Source organism: Lepus europaeus, chromosome 11 (assembly GCF_033115175.1).
Source record: "Lepus europaeus isolate LE1 chromosome 11, mLepTim1.pri, whole genome shotgun sequence".
NCBI classification, from domain to species: domain Eukaryota; kingdom Metazoa; phylum Chordata; class Mammalia; order Lagomorpha; family Leporidae; genus Lepus; species Lepus europaeus.
The window spans coordinates 25,672,760-25,692,430 of NC_084837.1; the positions used below are offsets into that span (position 1 = coordinate 25,672,760).

Here is a 19,671-nt window from a genome sequence, read left to right on the forward strand (position 1 = left end):
TTCAGCCAAAGAAAAAAAAAGTGCTAGAACCACTAAATAAATTTATAAAGAAAAAATACCTTGAAACTATCTCACACAGCAGACAAAAATTTATTCAAGAGGGATTGTAACCTTAGACATAAAAGCTGAAACTCTAAGTTCCAGGGAGAAAATGCTGGAGACTATCTTCATAACCTGGGGCCAGGGAAATAATTTTTTAGAGAATTCAAAATGCAATAATTATTGAAGAATAAAATTAAGAAAATTAAAAGGTATAAATAACAGATTAGGGGAAAATGTTTTTATTATATATTTCTGAAAAGGGACTTACATCTAGAAAATGTTTAAAATTTCAACATACCAATAACAAACAGATACTTTTCTTAAAATGAGCAGAGGTCTTAAACAGACACTTCATAAAAGACAGAGTGAGCACTAATACCCAAAAATTAAAACCACTGTGAGATGTCATTTCATATGCACCAAAAGGGATTAAAGGCTGATTATATCAAATGTTGGTAAGGATGTAGAGCAACTACAAGTTTTACACAAGTCTAGTGGGAGTATAAAATGGTATTAACATTTTGGAAAATTGGGAGTTTCATATAAAGTTGCTAATAACCTGTGACATAGCAATTTTACTCCTAGGTATTTAACCCTAGAGAATGAAAATACATATTCACAAAGAGACTTACACATGAATGGCAAGCAGTTTAATTCATAATAGCCAAAAGTTGGAAGCAACTCAAATTCTGCCAGTAGGAAAATGGATAAACAAATATGGTAGATTGATAAAGTGGCATAGTACACAATAATACAATGAAAGAATGATCTGTTTATATATGCAGCAGTACAGCTGCAATTCTCAGGCATAGAGAGTGGAAAAAGCTAGACCTAAAAGAGTACATGTTATATGATTTCATTTTTATGAGATTGGGAAACATCTAAAATCAATTGGGTATAAATGAAGATGGTTGCCTATGAGGAATGAAGATCAAGATTATAGACATGTCTTGACTATTGAGGGACAGTTTTTTTTTTTTCCATATAATTTGTTGAACTCTTTACTTAGTACAGTTAATCTTCTATATATGGAGTTAATTGTAAATAGATCTTAGTAAAAGATAAGACTGGGAATAGGAGAGGGTGGAGGAAGAGGGGTGGGAGTATGGATGGGAGGGCAGGTACACTGGGAAGAATCACTATGTTCCTAAAGTTGTATTTATGAAATTCATGAAGCTTGTATTCCTTAAATAAAAGGTTTCTTTGGGAAAAGAAAAAAAAAAAGATTATAGGCATATTTTATATCTTAATTGGGGTTGTGATTACATGGATATAAACATTTTCAAAACTTACTGATTTGCATACCTAATCTCAGTGCATTTTACTTCATATAAATATTACCACGGTAAAGCATTAATGTAAATCTGAAGGTTGTCATTGATTTAAAAATGTTTTCCTCTAAAAGAATATGTGTAGATTAGTGTCCAGATACTTGTTTTTCCTTATTTGGTGAATGTTTCTAGAATTTTAGAAATACATGTCAGTACAGCTTTAAGAAATTACCTTTGTATTACACTGTTTACATTATCTCTCTTGACTTTTTTAATGATAAAGTGGCAACTTTCAGTGTAAAGGAAAAAAATCTTAATTTTGGAGTGAATGCTATTAAGATTTTGAAGGATTGTTGGCACTGAGCATTTGTTTCCCATTCTCTGCTATAATGTTTGAACATTAAGTAAATACATTGAAAGAGCACTTCTCCATACAGGAAATTTGCAAAAATCTGAGGCTACAATTTTAAAAATAGGAAACCTGCTAAATCGGAGTTTGATTTCACTATCAGCAGTTTTAATTATTCATGCCAATCACTGGTTAAATTTAAGATTAAATGAATACAAAGGCTTGAATTATTCTTGCTAGAATACTTCCATAGCCATTCTGAGCCCCCCAACCCAGTTGATCTTCCAAGAGGTATATGATATCTGTTCTTTTGAATTATTACCTATGTTTGAAGCTCTACCACTAGCAAAAGGTATAATAACTATTAATAAATTAGAAACTTCTGCTGAGTAAGTAGTTTCAACTGTGGAAACATACCTAAAATCACTAATACACTATTTCTTGCCTTTACTCTCTCCCATATATGTGATGTATGATTACCTTTTTCTTTTTCCAGTTCATCTTTTTTTAAAGATTTATTTATTTGAGAGGTAGAGTTACAGACAGAGGGGAGACAGAAAGGTCTTCCATCTTTTGGTTCACTCCCCAAATGGCTGCAATGGCTGGAGCTGTGCCCATCTGAAGCCAGGAGCCTGGTGCTTCTTTCCCAGTCTCCCACTTGGGTACAGGGGCCCAAGGACCTGGGCCATCTTCTGCTTTCCCAGGCCAAAAGCACCTGGGCCATCTTCCACTGCTTTCCCAGGCCGCAGCAGAGAGCTGGATTGGAAGAGGAGCAGCCGGGACTAGAACCGATGCCCATATGGGACATTGACACCGCAGGCAGAGGATTAACCTACTGCACCACGGCGCTGGCCCCAAGATTTATTTTATTTAATTGAAAGACAAAGTTACAGAGAGAAGTAGAGTCAGAGTCAGAGAGAGAGGTCTTCCATCCACTGGTTCACTCCCCAGATGGCTACAACGGCTGGAGCTGTGCCAGTCCGAAGCCAGGAGCCAGGAGCTTCTTCTGGGTCTCCCACTTGGATGCAGGGTCCCAAAGACTTGGGCCATCTTCTACTGCTTTCCCAGTCCATAGCAGAGAGCTGGATCGGAAGAGGAGCAGCTGGAACTATATCTGGCACCCATATGGGATGCTGGTGCTTCAGGCAAGGGCTTTAACCCACTGTGCCACAGCGCTGGCTCCTCTAGTTCAACCTTTTTTTTTTTTTTTTCTAATTTGTAAATTGCTTTGGGGAGTATTGACATTTTAAGAATATTAATTCTTCCAATCCACTCTTTTTTTTATGTGTCCTCTATACTTTCTTTCATCAATATCTTGTAATTTTCATTGTAGAGATAGATCATTCACTTCCTTTTTTTTTTTTTTTTTTGACAGGCAGAGTGGACAGTGAGAGAGAGACAGAGAGAAGGGTCTTCCTTTTTGCCATTGGTTCACCCTCCAATGGCCGCTGCGGCCCGCGCATCACGCTGATCCGAAGCCAGGAGCCAGGTGCTTCTCCTGGTCTCCCATGCGGTGCAGGGCCCAAGCACTTGGGCCATCCTCCACTGCCCTCCCGGGCCATAGCAGAGAGCTGGCCTGGAAGAGGGGCAACCGGGATAGAATCCGACGCCCCAACTGGGACTAGAACCCAGTGTGCCAGCGCTGCAAGGCAGAGGATTAGCCTGTTAAGCCACAGCGCCGGCCTTTTTTTTTTTTTTGACAGGTAGAGTTACAGACTGTGAGAGAAACAGAGAGAAAGGTCTTCCTTCCCTTGGTTCACTCCCCAAATGGCCGCTACAGCCGGAGCTATGCCGATCCAAAGCCAGGAGCCAGGTGCCTCTCCTCCTAGTCTCCCACATGGGTGCAGGGGTCCAAGCACCTGGGCCATCCTCCACTGCCCTCCCAGGCCACAGCAGAGAGTTGGACTGGAAGAGGAGCAACCAGGACTAGAACCTGGCACCCATATGGGATGCTGGTGCCGCAGGCGGAGGATTAACCTAGTGCGCCACTGCGCTGGCCCCTCCAGTTCATCTTAATTATCCTCAGACTTTCTTTTTCAACTCTGTTGTTTTCTTTACCCATCAGAATTGTGTGGAAAAATCTTGATAGTCCTGTTAATATTTTTTTAAACCAAAAAATTCAGTTATTAAAAGAATCAGAATATTCTGTGTCACTAGCTAACATCTTTAATGCTAGCATTAAAAATAACGATAAATTTCAATTTTACATGCATTTTCTACTTATGAACAGTTAAATTAATACTACAGTGATTCTGCTATGATCTGAACAGGAACGAGTTCAAAAGACCTTTCCTCATCCAATTGATAAATGGGCTATTGCTGATGCACAATCTGCCATAGAGAAACGAAAACGAAGAAATCCTCTTTTACTGCCTGTGGACAAAATCCATCCTTCATTGAAGGTAATGAACAATTTAATGGGCAAGTTTTTTAATAACAAATAATAATTCTTTTTTTTTTTTTTTTGACAGGCAGAGTGGACAGTGAGAGAGAGACAGAGAGAAAGGTCTTCCTTTTTGCCGTTGGTTCACCCTCCAATGGCTGCCGCGGTAGCGCGCTGCGGCCGGCGCACCGCGCTGTTCCGATGGCAGGAGCCAGGTGCTTCTCCTGGTCTCCCATGGGGTGCAGAGCCCAAACACTTGGGCTATCCTCCACTACACTCCCTGGCCACAGCAGAGAGCTGGCCTGGAAGAGGGGCAACCGGGATAACAAATAATAATTCTATTTGTGTAGTATTCTTGTGTTAAAATAGAATTGTGGCTTGGGCACTGTTAATGTGTACTAGCATGAGTATGTACTTATATGTAAACATATAAACACATACATGTATATATATTTAAAATATTTATTTATTTAAAAGTCAGAGTTACACAGAGAAGGAGAGGCAGAGAGAGAAAGAGAGAGAGGTCTTCCATCCCCTGGTTCACTCCCCAGTTGGCAGCATGGCCGGAGCTGCACCGATCTGAAGCCAGGAGCCGGGAGATTCTTCTGGGTCTCCCACTTGGGTGCAGGGGCCCAAGGATTTGGGCCATCTTCTATTGCTTCCCCAGGCTACAGCAGAGTGCTGGATTGGAAGTGGAACAGCTAGGACTCGAACTGGTACCCAAATGGGATGCCAGCACTGCAGGTGGTGGCTTTACCTGTTACACTGCAGTGCTGGTCCCATACATGTATATATTCATATGTGCTCAAAATATATTCTGATGAAATCAAATTACCTTTCTTATAATGTTAAAATTAATAATGGTGATAATGCATTTTGGCATATTCTAATGACTGCTGCATATGATTGATTCTTATGTGGTAGGCCATGATTCTCAACCTTTTGTTGATTGAGAAAATAGATTAATCTGTATTATCACAGATATTTTTATTTATTTATTTATTTATTTATTTTTTATTTTTGACAGGCAGAGTGGACAGTGAGAGAGAGACAGAGAGAAAGGTCTTCCTTTTGCCGTTGGTTCACCCTCCAATGGCCGCCGTGGTAGGCGCGCTGCGGCCGGCGCACTGCACTGATCCGATGGCAGGAGCCAGGTGCTTCTCCTGGTCTCCCATGGGGTGCAGGGCCCAAGAACTTGGGCCATCCTCCACTGCCTTCCCTGGCCACAGCAGAGAGCTGGCCTGGAAGAGGGGCAACCGGGAAAGAATCCGGTGCCCCAACCAGGACTAGAACCCGGTGTGCCGGCGCCACAAGGCGGAGGATTAGCCTAGTGAGCCGCGGCGCTGGCTATCACAGATATTTTTATAAAAATGTCAAAAAGTAGCTTAGGAGGTATTAGCCAATAGAATATGCTTTAGTGTACAATAGATTTGAAGACAGATGGAAGACAGTTATTTGTAAAATGGAGTTTGCGTAATATATTCAGAGGTTTTTAGTGAAGTCTCAAGCTTTCTATATTAAAATCAGCTATTTTCATTTGATGAAAAGCAGATTCGTTAGATTAGGTGTCTCTTTAAAAAAGAGTAAAGGCCCTGATACTGGGACCAAAGACTCACTTCATATACTGTGGCACCCATAAGTTTAGACAGTTGGTTTATAGAAAGTTTTTTTTTTATAAACAAGTGTGTTAAATAGGAATTTTTACAGTTTTAACTGATACTTGAAAGTGTCATTGCGTGGAATTAAGTTATTTATTTTTTTCCATAGGAAGTTTTAGGATACAAAGTGGATTACCATGTGTCCCTATATATTGTGGCTGTACTAGAGTATATCTCAGCTGATATTTTGAAATTGGCTGGTAATTATGTTTTTAATATCCGACATTATGAAATATCTCAGCAAGACATTAAAGTGTCAATGTGTGCAGATAAGGTAAGTGTTTATAGGTATTTAAATTTACTTAATAATAATGAATATATGTCATTTTTGTTTCAATCTCTTTTAACACATGATTTTATTAGTAATTTTCACAATTCCTGGTATTGAAATACAGAAAAATCCTGGCTTTACAGAATAAATTTAATATTTCTAGATTTTTAAACCTGTGGAATGATTGGGATTTCCGTTTTGTTTTGTTTTGCTTTGCTTTGCTTTTAAGCTCCTTTTATGTACAGGAAAAAAGACCAGGAACTGAGAATTTAGTCTCTATCTCTCATGTGGGCGACAGAGGCCCAACTATTTGACTTACCACTTGCTACCTTCTAGGGACACATTATTAGCAGGAAGCTGGAATTGAGTTGGGGCCTGTCCTCAATCCCAGGCACTCTGAGGTGGGAAATGGGCATTTTAACCTCTGTGTCAAACACCCACCCCAAGTAGAACATACTTGGTTTCACAGAGACAGAGGCAGAGAGAAAAAAAAATCTTTGCAATGCCAAAGACACTCCCTTCAGTAATTTTTTGTTTGCAGATACGTCTTCCTTACTGGCTGTAAGGTATTTAGGGGAAGACATTGAGTCTTTCATTTTCCTCCCTCTTTTTTTCCCCTTTCCTACTTTTTCTCCTTTTTTTAAAAAGATCTTTTTAAGTCAATGTTTTGAAGGACTTGTTATGTGCCAGTTACTAAGCTGAGCATTGAAGGCATAAAATTGAATATGATAGTACTCCTTGTGTTAGAAAGAATTTATTTTAGTGTGAAATAAAAATAGTATAAACAATAACTGCGGTACAGTGTGATTAAAATTGTTCCATGAATAAATCTACAGTTCAGTGAAAGTAGTCACTGTAAGGGACTGGAAGACATCACAGAGAAGATGCCTAAATGGAGCTTTGACAAGTGAACAACCTCAGGACCTGGCACGTGCCAGGGGACCTCAGCCCTCACTGCACATCAGAATTACCAGGAAGCATTTTTAATCTATAGAGAATGTGAATATCTCAGCCCTAAAGATTTGATTGGCCTGGGTTGGACCTCCAAGTCTCAGTGTTTTTTGAAAACACCCCAGGTGATTCTGATGTGCATTTGTGTTTGAAATCCATTGTATTATGTTGTAATTTCAAAAAATGATTTTCATTTTTGTTTTATAGTAGTAATTCCTTATTCTATTTTGACTTTAAAGTTAGACTACATATTTTAGAAGTTTTTATTTATTTGAAAGGCTGAAGACAGAGATAGAGAGAGGGAGAGAAAGAGAGAGATCTCTCTGTTGGTTCATTCCCCAAATGACTGCAGTAACTACGGTTGGGCCAGGTCATACCCAGAAGCCCAGAACTCTATGCCAACATAGAGTGTGCTACGAACAAGAATATGACAATAAAAATACATTGGTGTTAACATATTAACAGCATCTAACCCCATTCAGGTTTTGCCAGTTGTTCCAATGAGGTCCTTAATAGCCAAATAATCCAGTTTGAAATCATGTGTTGTTTATTTAGCTGTCATGTATCTTTTTTCTTCTTCAATCAGAAACAATTCTTTATTCTCTTTTAACTTTTATGACCTTGACACTTTTAAGAATTACAGGTTACAGATCAGATGTTTAGAATGTCTCTCATTTAGATTTTTCTGATATTTTCTCTTGATTGGAATCAGGTTGTACTGTGTTCTCATTTTTATCTTCTCCCATGCTGCATGTGGATGCAATTGTTATGTGTCCTGTTAGCAGTGTATTCACTTTGATTACTTGATTAAAAGGATCGTGTAGGTGGTCTGGTGGTTAGACACTGTTTTCTGTTTTCTGCTTCCTGAGTTCAAAAGCCAGTTTCAGCTCCTGTCTAATATGAACCCTGGGAGACTGCGTTGATGGCGCAAGTAATTGGGTTCCTGCCACCCACATGGGAGACCTGGATTAAGTTTCTGGCTCCCAACTTTGGTTTGGCCTGCTCCCTGGGTGTCAGTGGCATTCAGGGAGTGAACCAGCAGATAGGAGTGCTCTCTTTGTCAAATAAGGAAACTGAAATTTAAAATAAAGGGGTTTTTTGCTAGGGTTCTCTTTGAGTTACTCTTCTGTTTTGTAATTAATAAATGTTATGTGGGATATTTTGTTACTAAGTATTTTGTTCCTTTCATGCCTTAAATTTTTTATTTGGTTATTTTAATATAGATTCATTGATTCTTATTTTATTCAAGGCCAGAATCCCTTACTTCATTGTTTATATAGGTGTTCAGATTTGTCCCAGATGCAGCCAGTGGGAACTCCAGTTAAGGTTTTCTATTTCTTTTTTTTTTTTTTTTTGACAGGCAGAGTGGACAGTGAGAGAGAGAGAGAAAGGTCTTCCTTTGCCGTTGGTTCACCCTCCAATGGCCGCCGCGGCTGGCACGCTGCGTCCGGCACACCGCGCTGATCCCATGGCAGGAGCCAGGTGCTTCTCCTGGTCTCCCATGGGGTGCAGGGCCCAAGCACTTGGGCCATCCTCCACTGCCTTCCCGGGCCACAGCAGAGAGCTGGCCTGGAAGAGGGGCAACTGGGACAGAATCTGGCGCCCCAACCGGGACTAGAACCCGGTGTGCCGGCGCCTCAAGGCGGAGGATTAGCCTAGTGAGCCGCATCGCCAGCTTAAGGTTTTCTATTTCTGCCTTTGAGCACTCCCCTCCTTCCTTTTTTAAATATTTTATTTATATATTCAAAAGGTAGAGTGACGAGTGGAGGGGAGTGGCATCTTCCATCTGCTAGTGCAGTAGCCAGGGCATGGCCAAGCTGAAGCCAGGAGATCCATTCAGGTCTTCCAGTTGGGTGGCAGGAACTCAGTTACTTGGGTCGTCCTCCACTGTCCTTCCAGGTGCATTAGCAGGAAGCTGCATTGGAAGCAGAACAGCTAGGACTTGAAGCAACACTCCCACATGGGATGTGGTGTTGCTTAACTTGCTACATGGTAGTGCCAGCTCTTGTCTTTGATTTCTTTAACTTGAGGTTTTTTTTTTTTTTTAAAGTAACATTAAATTTGGGTTTATCTCTGGGAATTTCATACTGTCACTAAGGCAGAGATCCAGAATATTTAAATATTTTAAAAATCCTGTTCTGTCACTGAGCATTTTAGATATCCTATTACCTTTTTCTAATGTATAGAAATCTGGGAAACTTTGTTTTAATTGAAATTATTGAATAAAAATACTAAAAAAAGGCAACATACAAAATGAGACTTTAAACATACACTATAAGAGACATTATTCTGTTACCACTTTTCTTCATTGTAGTCTTTAAGTGAGCTACTATTTCAGCTCTTGTCTAATGCAGAGTCAACCAGTTTTACTTGTAAAAGGCCAGAGGATAGATATTTTAGGCTTTGTGGGCCACAGTCTTTCTTACAACTGCTCATTTTTGACTTTGTAGCTTTAAAGCAGCCATAATGAATGAACCTGGGCTGTGTTCCAGTAAAACGTCATCTGAAAAGCAGGCAGTGGGCTGAATTTGCCTGTGTACTGTAGTTTACTGACCCTGGTTTCAGACTCCCCTGGCAGGATCCCTTTTTATCACAGGACACTCCTGTGGTAAGTTAAACCCAGATCACTTTGTGAGTCTAGTTATGTGAGTGAAGTAACGAGATCATGTAACATGATGTGATTTTAGTAAATCCAAGCTGATTTCTAGTGATCACTATTTCAAGAGCTCACAAACTGTTTGTTTAATAAATTCCTTGAAAAACTGATTTCTAGTGATCTGTCTGACAGGGAACTTGAGAGTCAACTCCCCCCCCCCCCATTTAAAAAAGCATCATCTGAGAGATTGCTAAGAATAGTCAGATGATCTTAAGCAGGAATTGGAGAACTCAACTTCTACCCTGTCACTCTTTGAAAATTGCATTTAAACCGGAAAGAAGAACATAAATGCTTAAGAAGGAATTTGATGTTTAAGAAAGGTGAGAGGAAATAAGGACTCAGAGCAATTCTAAAGAAATTTAATTCTTGGCTGGCGCCGTGGCTTAACAGGCTAATCCTCCGCCTTGTGGCGCCAGCACACCGGGTTCTAGTCCCGGTCGGGGCGCCAGATTCTATCCCAGTTGCCCCTCTTCCAGGCCAGCTCTCTGCGATGGCCCGGGAGTGCAGTGGAGGATGGCCCAAGTCCTTGGGCCCTGCACCCACAAGGGAGACCAGGAGAAGCACCTGGCTCCTGCCTTTGGATCAGCGCGATGCGCCGGCCGCAGCGGCCATTGGAGGGTGAACCAACGGCAAAGGAAGACCTTTCTCTCTGTCACTCTCTCTCACTGTCCACTCTGCCTGTCAAAAAAAAAAAAAATTAATTCTCAGGGGCCGGCGCTCTGGCGTAGCGGGTCAACACCCTGGCCTGAAGCGCTGGCATCCCATGTGGGTGCCCATTCTACTCCTGACTGCTCCTCTTCCAATCCAGCTTTCTGCGATGGCCTGGGAAAGCAGTGGAGGAAGACCCAAGTTTTTGGGCCTCTGCACCCACATGGGAGACCTGGAAGAAGCTCCTGGCTCCTGGCTTCGGATCAGTGCAGCTCCGGCCGTTGCAACCAATTAGGGAGTGAACCAGCGCATGGAAGACCTCTCTCTCTCTCTCTCTCTCTCTCTCTGCATCTCCTCTCTCTGTATAACTATGACTTTCAAATAAATAAAAAAAACCTTAAAAAAAAAAAAGAAATTTAATTTTCCAGACTTATACATAATAGGCATTGAGTTCTATGCTTTCTTTTTCTTTCTTTCTTTTTTTTTTTTTTAAATTATTTTTTTCATTGAGAGGCACAGAGAAAGGGAGAGACAGAGAAAGAGAGATTTTCAGTCCTCTGATTCTCTCCCCAGTAGCCACAATGGTTAGGGCTGGAGTGGGCCAAAGCCAGGAGCTTCATCTGGGTCTCCCATATGGTTGCAGAGGCCCTAGCACTTGGGCCATATTCCTCAGCTTTCCCAGGTGTGTTAGCAGGGAGCTGGATCCGAAGTGGAGCAGCCAGCAGTTGAACTGGTGCCCGTATGGTATGCCATTATTGAAGGTGGCAGCTTAACCCACTGTGCCACAATGTTGACCCCAAATTCTATGTGTTTTTTTTTTTTTTTTTTTGGACAGGCAGAGTTAGACAGTGAGAGAGAGAGACAGAGAGAAAGGTCTTCCTTCCGTTAGTTCACCCCTGAAATGGCCGCTATGGCCGGCGCCCTGCGCCGATCCAAAGCCAGGAGCCAGATGCTTCCTCCTGGTCTCCCATGCGGGTCAGGGCCCAAGCACTTGGACCATCCTCCACTGCCCTCCCCGGCCACAGCAGAAAGCTGGGCTGGAAGAGGAGCGACTGGTACAGAACCGGCACCCCAACCAGGACTAGAACCCGGGGTGCCAGCACCACAGGCAGAGGATTAGCCTAGTGAGCCGTGGCGCCAGCCCCTGTGTTTTCTTACATGGTAATATTACTCTGTTTCTAAGCCTGGCTCTCCCTCTTTGTTGTTCTTTATTATAAGTCTAATAATTTACAAATGTATAGTACACATATGTTGTTTAAACAAGTATTTTTGTGTACTTTACTGTGTGTCAGATGCTGTGACTTTTAAGATGAAAAGATAGTCTTTAATCCATAGAAGGTCACTGTTCCACAGGGACAGAAATTTCAGTATAAATTAGGTGCTCCTTTAGGGAAGAGAGAAGATTGCTAATGGAGGACTGAAGCTAGTGGAAAAAATTTTGGTAAGGAATTAGGGTTTGGAAAAGCTGTATTAAAAATTATTTTGGGGATAAATAATGGAAAATGGGTAGGGGTTTATCAGATGGATAAATGTGATGGTTGTAAGGGGAGGGTAGGTAAGAGAAGACGTAATAGACAGAGGGGAATAGAGGGAACACACCAGATTTAAGAGGTCCCATAGGATTGCTGACATTGTAGGCAGCAGCCTCACCTGCTACACCACAATGCCAACCCCTTTTCTGTGTTTTTATGTATCATGCTTTCTATTATTTTGCATGTTACTATAAAATCAGAGTTCATCAGCAAATTCCCTGTGCAACCTCATTGATTTCTTCAAAGTCTGAAATAGCTGGGAATTGAAAGTGATAGTGTTCATTAAGAAGATGGGTTGCATGGAGCAAGTAACAAGGAGTGGGGAAGGATTTTAGTGTCACAGGATTTGAGCCTAGGAAAACAGGTTGGGATTAAATTGTGAATGGCTGTTATCTTAAGATTTTATACAGAAGGCAGTGAATTCCAATGTAATTTTTAAAAAAAGATATATTTATTTATTTGAAATTCAGGATTACAGAAAATGTTTGGTCACCTTTTTCCTGTTGCTTTTGATTTACAACTGTTTCTTGCTTGGTGGTTGACTTTAATGTATAGAAGCCATCTGTACCACAGCCATGTAAACATTAGTGATATGCAAGTGAACATAATCACAGTTGTTGGTGTAATAATTCCGTGTTGGAAATACATCCTCCTTCAGTATCCATGGGGAATTCCAGGACCCTTCAGAGATACGAAAATCTGCAGATGCCCAAGCCTCAGTATAAAAAGGCATAGTATTTACACATAACATACACATATGCACCATTACCCTTTAAGCCATCTCTAGATTCCTTTTGATAAGTCCTATAATGTAAATGCCATGTAAATATTGTTATATTACATTGTTTAGAGAATAATGACAAGAAAAAATATTTTCTGGCTGTGGTTGGTTGAGTCCAGAGAGGGCAATTTTATTCATCATCTGCCTCTACAGTAGTACCATTTTAGTTTTCTCCTTGTAACTTTACCAAAGTGGATACCACCATTCTTATAATATGATGGATATCTATCATGTTGAATGCTTACTATTGCCAGATATGGTAGTATGCATTTTAGGTGCTTTATTCCATTGTTTTATTCCATCAGTTACATTTTACGTGTAAGGAATTTGAGTCAACAGATTAACTTATTCATAATCACTGTTAATTAAGCAGCTGAGCCTGGGATTTTTGGCTCAGATTGTTATTTTCTGAAGATATGCTCTTTTTTGTTGTATTATATATATATATATGTATATATGTATGTATGTATTACAAACATGAACATAGGTATTTCACCATTTGGTTGAATTTTTTTCCAGGAATATTTATTTGTTTATGAAGATTTTCAAAAAGTTCATGGAAAATGTGTATTATGAAAAAAACTATGTGTGAATTTCCAAAATTTCTTGTACCAGTGTTTTAATTTCGAGTACTTTCAGACAGTCTTGTGAAAACAAGGAAAATTAGTTTCTACATCACTGATTTATATTTCTCAGGTTTTGATGGACATGTTTGATCAGGATGACATAGGTTTGGTTTCTCTCTGTGAGGAAGAACCTAGTTCTTCAGGTGAATTAAACTACTACGACCTTGTAAGAAGTGAAATTGCATCAGAAAGGCAGTATCTGCGGGAACTAAATATGATCATAAAAGTGTTTCGAGAAGCCTTCCTTTCTGACAGAAAGCTTTTTAAACCTTCTGTAAGTATCTTTTTGGATTTGAAATTTTATATTTCCCCAAAGCAAATAGCAAAAAATGGTAACTAGTAATGTAGCTTATGAGTACATAAAAGTACTTATTTATGTATTGGTGGGTTTTAGAAATATGTGAATTGTTAATACTGAAGTAATAAATGCAGTGACAGTGAAAATTGGGTACAAAAATAGGTAGGGAGATTTACACTGGAATGCAGTCTTTTTCTGCCATGCAGTATCTGAGATTTATAGTTCTTGATTTGGAATTGGTGAGGAAGATGAGTGTTCTAGCAAAAAAAAAAAAAAGACCCATGGTTCTACGGGTCTTTTGGCGAGTACTTTAAAGCGGTATTTTAGTTTTAGCAGTAGACTTTTGAAAAATAAAAGTTTACATAGCATGTCACATAAAAATTGAAAGCCAAGTTATATCTGGACTAGGAGTCTACTTCCTAGTGATCCCATTGTCATTAACCAGCTCTGTAAGACTTTGATCAGGTCTTTTAGCATCTTAAATGCTTAAACTCCTGGAATGCCAAATTTCTTTCTGTAAGCAATCACTTAGAATCACCCACAATGTAATATTTTTGAATTATTGAACAAAACTGTCTAGAATATGTACTTCCCAATTATTTTACTGTCTGTAATCCAGGATATTTTTTTCTTCTTCTGTTCTAATGATTGACTTTTTACTGTGTCTTAGAATATGTTAGTATGAGATTGGGTGAAAATATGCCTATAACACTCATGTTACTATTTATATTTAATAATTTTAACCATAATTCTTGACCTCACATGTCTTATATAGCCTTTCTTTTTCTTTTTTAGGATATTGAAAAGATTTTCAGCAACATTTCAGATATTCATGAGTTAACTGTGAAGCTGTTAGGCTTGATTGAAGACACAGTTGAAATGACTGATGAAAGCAGTCCGCATCCCTTAGCTGGCAGCTGTTTTGAAGATTTGGCAGAAGTAGGTTTACAGAACTACTTTAGCTGTTTGTTTTTGTGAAAATTAGAAAATACTGCTGGCTAGTTCAAAGAGTACTGAAGATTTAACAGCAAACTTAAATCACATTTTCTAATTTTTAGTGATTTTAGTAACTTTTCATTACAGTGAATTTAGAATAATATTTATAGCGTAAGTTTATATAATAGCATAGTAAAATTTAGGAATTTTTTTAATGGAGAGTATGTTTAAGGTGAAGAAAATAACTTATTACCAACCTTTAAAAATTTCATTTCTTTTTTATTAATAGTTCATAATTGTGCATGTTTATGGGGTACAGTGTGACATTTCAATACATGTATACACTGCATAATGATCCGGTCAGGGTGATTAGCATTTCCATCTCCTTATCATTTGGAGCGTTTATGCTCTGCTCCTCCAGTTCTTCATAAAATATGCGATAGGTTGATGTAAACTGTATTCACTCTGCTATACTGTAGAACACAAAACTTAATCCTCCTGTCTAACTGTGTTGTGTACCTGATGGTCAGCCTCCCTATACAACCCTCCCCACTTAGTCCTTCCTTACTTTCTAGTAGTCACTACTCTCTTCTAGGAAAGGAAACTTTACTGAATATAGCTTTTAGCTTTTAAGAATTTTAGCCTCAGTTTTCAAAAATAGAAAAGTGAAAAATCATTTGTTGTCTTTAAATGATTATAAAAGTAAAATAGCTTATTATAAAATTTTTCAGAAAACAGACAAATATATATAAAATGAAAAATAACTGTTTTGTAACACCTAGCTATAACTTACATATATGTATATGTATTTCTATGTATTTACCCATATGTATTTAGAAAAAATAGAGTCCTATTTTGTAATCTGATTTTCTTACTGTATGTATTATGAATGTTTTCCATATTAATAAATATCCTTCAACATAATCTTTATGTCTAAATAGTACCATTTTATATGGAGATACTGTAACATTTTAACCACCTATTTTCCATAGCTTGTTGTTTTTCCCTTTATTTCTTGTTATTAAAACAACAGTGCAATAAACAATTGCAGTATACCTTCCTTTTTTTTTCTGTTAGGATATACTCCTGCAAGTGGAACTGTAATATTAAACAACTAAGTACATTTTTGAAACTTTGAAACAGTTTTCCAAATTCACTTCCAGTTAAGTTTCATTGTTCAAGAAGTTTGTGGAAAAGGGGAATTGAGAAGTTATTTTGATGCATAAAATCTTGCAAATGGGTGGTCTTCAAAAAGTTGTTGAAAATTGGTACTAGAAAACTATTCATGATTTCAAAATGTTTTACACCAAAATAACCTTAACTTTGAATTCTTTTTCCCTAAGCTTGTATAAGTACTCTCTTACAAATCCTTCCATTCCCTCACATTAATTTTGAGTGATTTCTTACTCATTTTTGTCAGTTTTTTGGGAAAAAATTGCATTTCATTGCCCTTTAATTTAGCGTTAGCTTTTTTGTTTTTTAACTAATAATGCTGAACATCTTTTCGTACTCATTGGCCATTTTTATTTCTTTTGGAAAACAGGGCTTTGAAAGTGCTGTTTTTGGATTGCTCTAAAAATATTTCCTAACTGTATAATCTCTAACACTGAGAATCTCTGCTTCTAAAACAAACTGGCAGTGTAGAAGTATTCAGTTATTGGTGCCTGGCCAAAATACTCAGCCTTGGTTCTTAGAAAATTTTTATGTTGTGATATCATATTAATTTGTGACCTACTTGCCGTATTCTCAAAGATATCATGGTTTTAAATTCTTGTATTCGTTTCATTGTTTATTTTGCCATATATATAAATATAAATATAAATTTTGCCATCTTTACCATTTTAAGTGTCTGATTTGGTGGCATGGATTAAATTCACTGTATCATATAACCATCATCACTATTTCCCCAACTTTTTTTTCATTCCCCAAATGGAAACTAACCAGTGAGCAATCCCAGTCCTCTTCCCCTTAACTTCTTGTAATGTTTAATGTACTTTTTGTGTCTCTGAATTTGCCTAATTTCGATATTTCATATAAGTGATACCACATAATATTTATTTTTTGTCGTGCTTATTTCATTTTACCTTAATGTTTGCAGGGTTCATCCATGTTATAGCATGTGTCAAAACTTCTTTGTAGCAGAGTAATATTTCATTGAGTATATATACCATACTTTAGTTTATCCATCCATTTGTTGATGAATGCTTAGATTATTCTCACCTTGTAGGTACTGTAAAAAACGCTACAGTATTTCCAGTTCTTTGAGGTATATACCTAGGAGTGGAATTGCTGGCTCATGTGGTAATTCTTTGGTTTATTTTTGGAGGAACTACCATTTTACGTGTCCCCTGGCAGTGTGTAGGACAGGGGTTCTTATTTCAGCATGCTTGCCAATACTTGTTTGTTTTCTGGAGAAACATATTACTTTTGTGTTTTTAAAACAGAAAAAAAAAAAAATGAAACAAAACTCTAGGTCTAACCGAACATTGGAGTTGTTGAATATTATAAAATATTAGGAATTTTTAAAAACAGACATTGACAGACCATGGGCAGTTTCTGCTTTGTTATTTTGTAGTGTATTATTTTGGCTCTGCTTTCTTTCTCTAGTTTTAGAAACTATTGAGTAGATAAAACAGAAGTATAACGTTTGCTTCCTTTGAAAGTATCCTAAGTGAAAACTCATTTCAACCTAGTTAAGCCCACCTGAATTTCAGATCCTAGCTTTCTTTTACTAATGAATACACCTTTCACATTCTTGAGATAAATGTCCATAAGCATTTTATTAATTTGGTACATGTGACCACAAAGTCTCATGTTTTCGGAATTGTAGTCCTTGTCAACAGTTGTTCAACATCACTACTTAGATGTTCAAAACTTTACCAGTCTCAGTCATAATTACTGTTTGTCTCCTTGGAAAGAAGAGAGCAAAAAGTGATGAAGCTAGTTAAGGATTTAAGTGAAAATTTGTTGTTAAATAGTCTGTACCATATTAGTAGAGAAGATGTTCTTTTACTTAACACATTTTCCTTTTCTAAAAAATAGGAGCAAGCATTTGATCCTTACGAAACGTTATCCCAGGACATTCTTTCACCAGAGTTTAATGAACATTTCAGTAAGTTGATGGCCAGACCTGGTGTTGCTCTATACTTTCAGGTAAATCTAAACTGAATGTTATTTTTATTTAAAAATACAAAACAGAACAAATATATATGTGTATATACACATATATATATATATATATTTATTTGAAAGTCAGAGTTACACAGAGAGAAGGAGAGGCAGAGAGAGAGAGAGAGGTCTTCCATCTGTTGATTCACTCCCCAGATGGCTGCAATGGCCAGAGCTGCACCTATCCGAAGCCAGGAGCCTCTTCTGGGTGTCCCACATGGGTGCAGGGGCCCAAGCACTTGGGCCATCTTCTACTGCTTTCCCAGGCCATAGCAGAGAGCTGGATCGAAAGTGGAGCAGCTGAGACTCGAACTGGCACCCATATGGGATGTGGACACTGCAGGTGGCAGCTTTGCCCGCTAGGCCACAGCGCTGGCCACAAAACAAATATTTTGTCATTTTATCCTTTAAATGTTTATGGATCTAGAATCCTTTTATAAAGCAGTTGGAAAATAGTTCTTCAGTTTTCAAATCCTGTTCATTTAGAGCCTGTCTGAATGTTGTCTTCTTTTTTCCTACATTCTTTTGCTCTGTTCTTAATGCAAGAATTTTTTCTAGTATATAAAAAATACTGAGTGGGATATGGAAATGAATATGGAGATCTATTTTCAGTATCATATTCCTTTCAGAAAGAAAATTTGGAGAAATCTTAAAAATAAATACATATATTTTATATATTTATTATATATGTAAAATATATAAATATATTTTTATATAAATATATAAAAATCATATTCTCTGTTTTCTCTGTCAGGCTTACATTGTAAAGGAGATAGAACTACACTGAGGGGAAGTATGCAGATAATTATGCAAGTTAGTTGGCTCAGTAATGCCATTAGATAAAGTGAAAATAAGTGGAGGAAGACGAAGTTGTATTTTTGCTCTCTCAACACTTATAACGAAGATTACATTGTCCTAAATGATGCTTGACTCCTTATCAGCAACAGACACTAATCGTTTAAACTGGCTCTTTCACTTCAGCATATGAATTTGGGCAAATCTGTTTTCCTGAAACAAGCAAATAAACAAATGGACGTATCCACTTTCATTTTTTCACTTTGCAGCCAGTTGCCTATTTTTTTTTTTAAGGATTTATTTATTTACTTGAAAGGTAAAGTTACAGAGGCAGAGAGAGAGAGGGGGATCTTCCATCTGTTGGGCTGATCTGAAGCCAGGAGCCTAGAGCTTCTTCCAGGTCTCCCATGTGGGTACAGGGGCCCAAGGACTTGGGCCATCTTCCACTACCTTCTCAGGCCATAGAAGAGAGCTGGTTTGGAAGTGGAGCAGCCGAGACTTGAACCAGTGCCCATATGGGATGCCGGCACTGCAGTTGGCGGCTTTATCTGCTATGCCACATCGCTGGCCCATGTTTTTTGTTTTTGTTTTTGTTTTGGTTAACCATTCTTAGTCACAATACTATCATCTGTGTTCTTATCTGGATATAAACTCTGGACTTCATACACACACACACACATATATATGTATGTTTAATATATAAAATCCAAAGTAATTCAGATCACTGAATTAATTAGCTTAATGCCTTATTAGTCCATTCAGGCTGCTGAAACAGAATACTGTGAATTGGATTGCTTTTAAGCAACAAAACATGTTTATCTTAGTTCTGGAGGCTGGGCAATCTGAGATCAAGGCTCCCGCAGATTCAGTGTCTGGCGAGGTCTTGTTCTGGCACATAAATGGCACTTTCTCCCTTACATGCTGCAAGGGGCAAGCAAGTTCTCTCAAGCTCCTTTTATTTCTTAATTTTTTAAAGATTTCTTTATTTACTTGAATGGCAGAGACACAGACAGACATTGAGAGATTGAGATCCACTGGTTCACTCCTTAAATATCTGCTACAGCCTGGACTAGGTTGAGCTGAAGCCAGGAGCCAGAAACTCCCATCTGGGTCTCCCATGTGAGTGGCAGTTTCCCAAGTACTTGAACTGTCATCTGTTGCTTCCTAGGTTGCACATTAGCAAGAAGCTGAATCAGAATTGGAGATGGGACTTAATCTAGGCAATTCTGATAATGAGATATATGCATCCCAAGCAGCCACTTAACCCATTATGCCATAATGCTCACTTCAGAACAAATTATAATTT

The 19,671-nt window shown here is 38.4% G+C and overlaps 1 protein-coding gene across 2 annotated transcripts in view; it reads left to right on the forward strand.

Moving 5' to 3' along the window:
• SOS2 (SOS Ras/Rho guanine nucleotide exchange factor 2) overlaps positions 1-19,671 on the forward strand; it is a 108,166-nt gene that overhangs the window by 33,479 nt on the left and 55,016 nt on the right. For both annotated transcript variants that reach the window (XM_062205152.1, XM_062205153.1), the window contains exons 3-7: positions 3,933-4,064; positions 5,813-5,977; positions 13,239-13,442; positions 14,262-14,405; positions 17,445-17,555. In XM_062205152.1, coding sequence (XP_062061136.1) covers positions 3,933-4,064; positions 5,813-5,977; positions 13,239-13,442; positions 14,262-14,405; positions 17,445-17,555 — 756 coding nt within the window. The remainder of the gene's footprint in view (positions 1-3,932; positions 4,065-5,812; positions 5,978-13,238; positions 13,443-14,261; positions 14,406-17,444; positions 17,556-19,671) is intronic.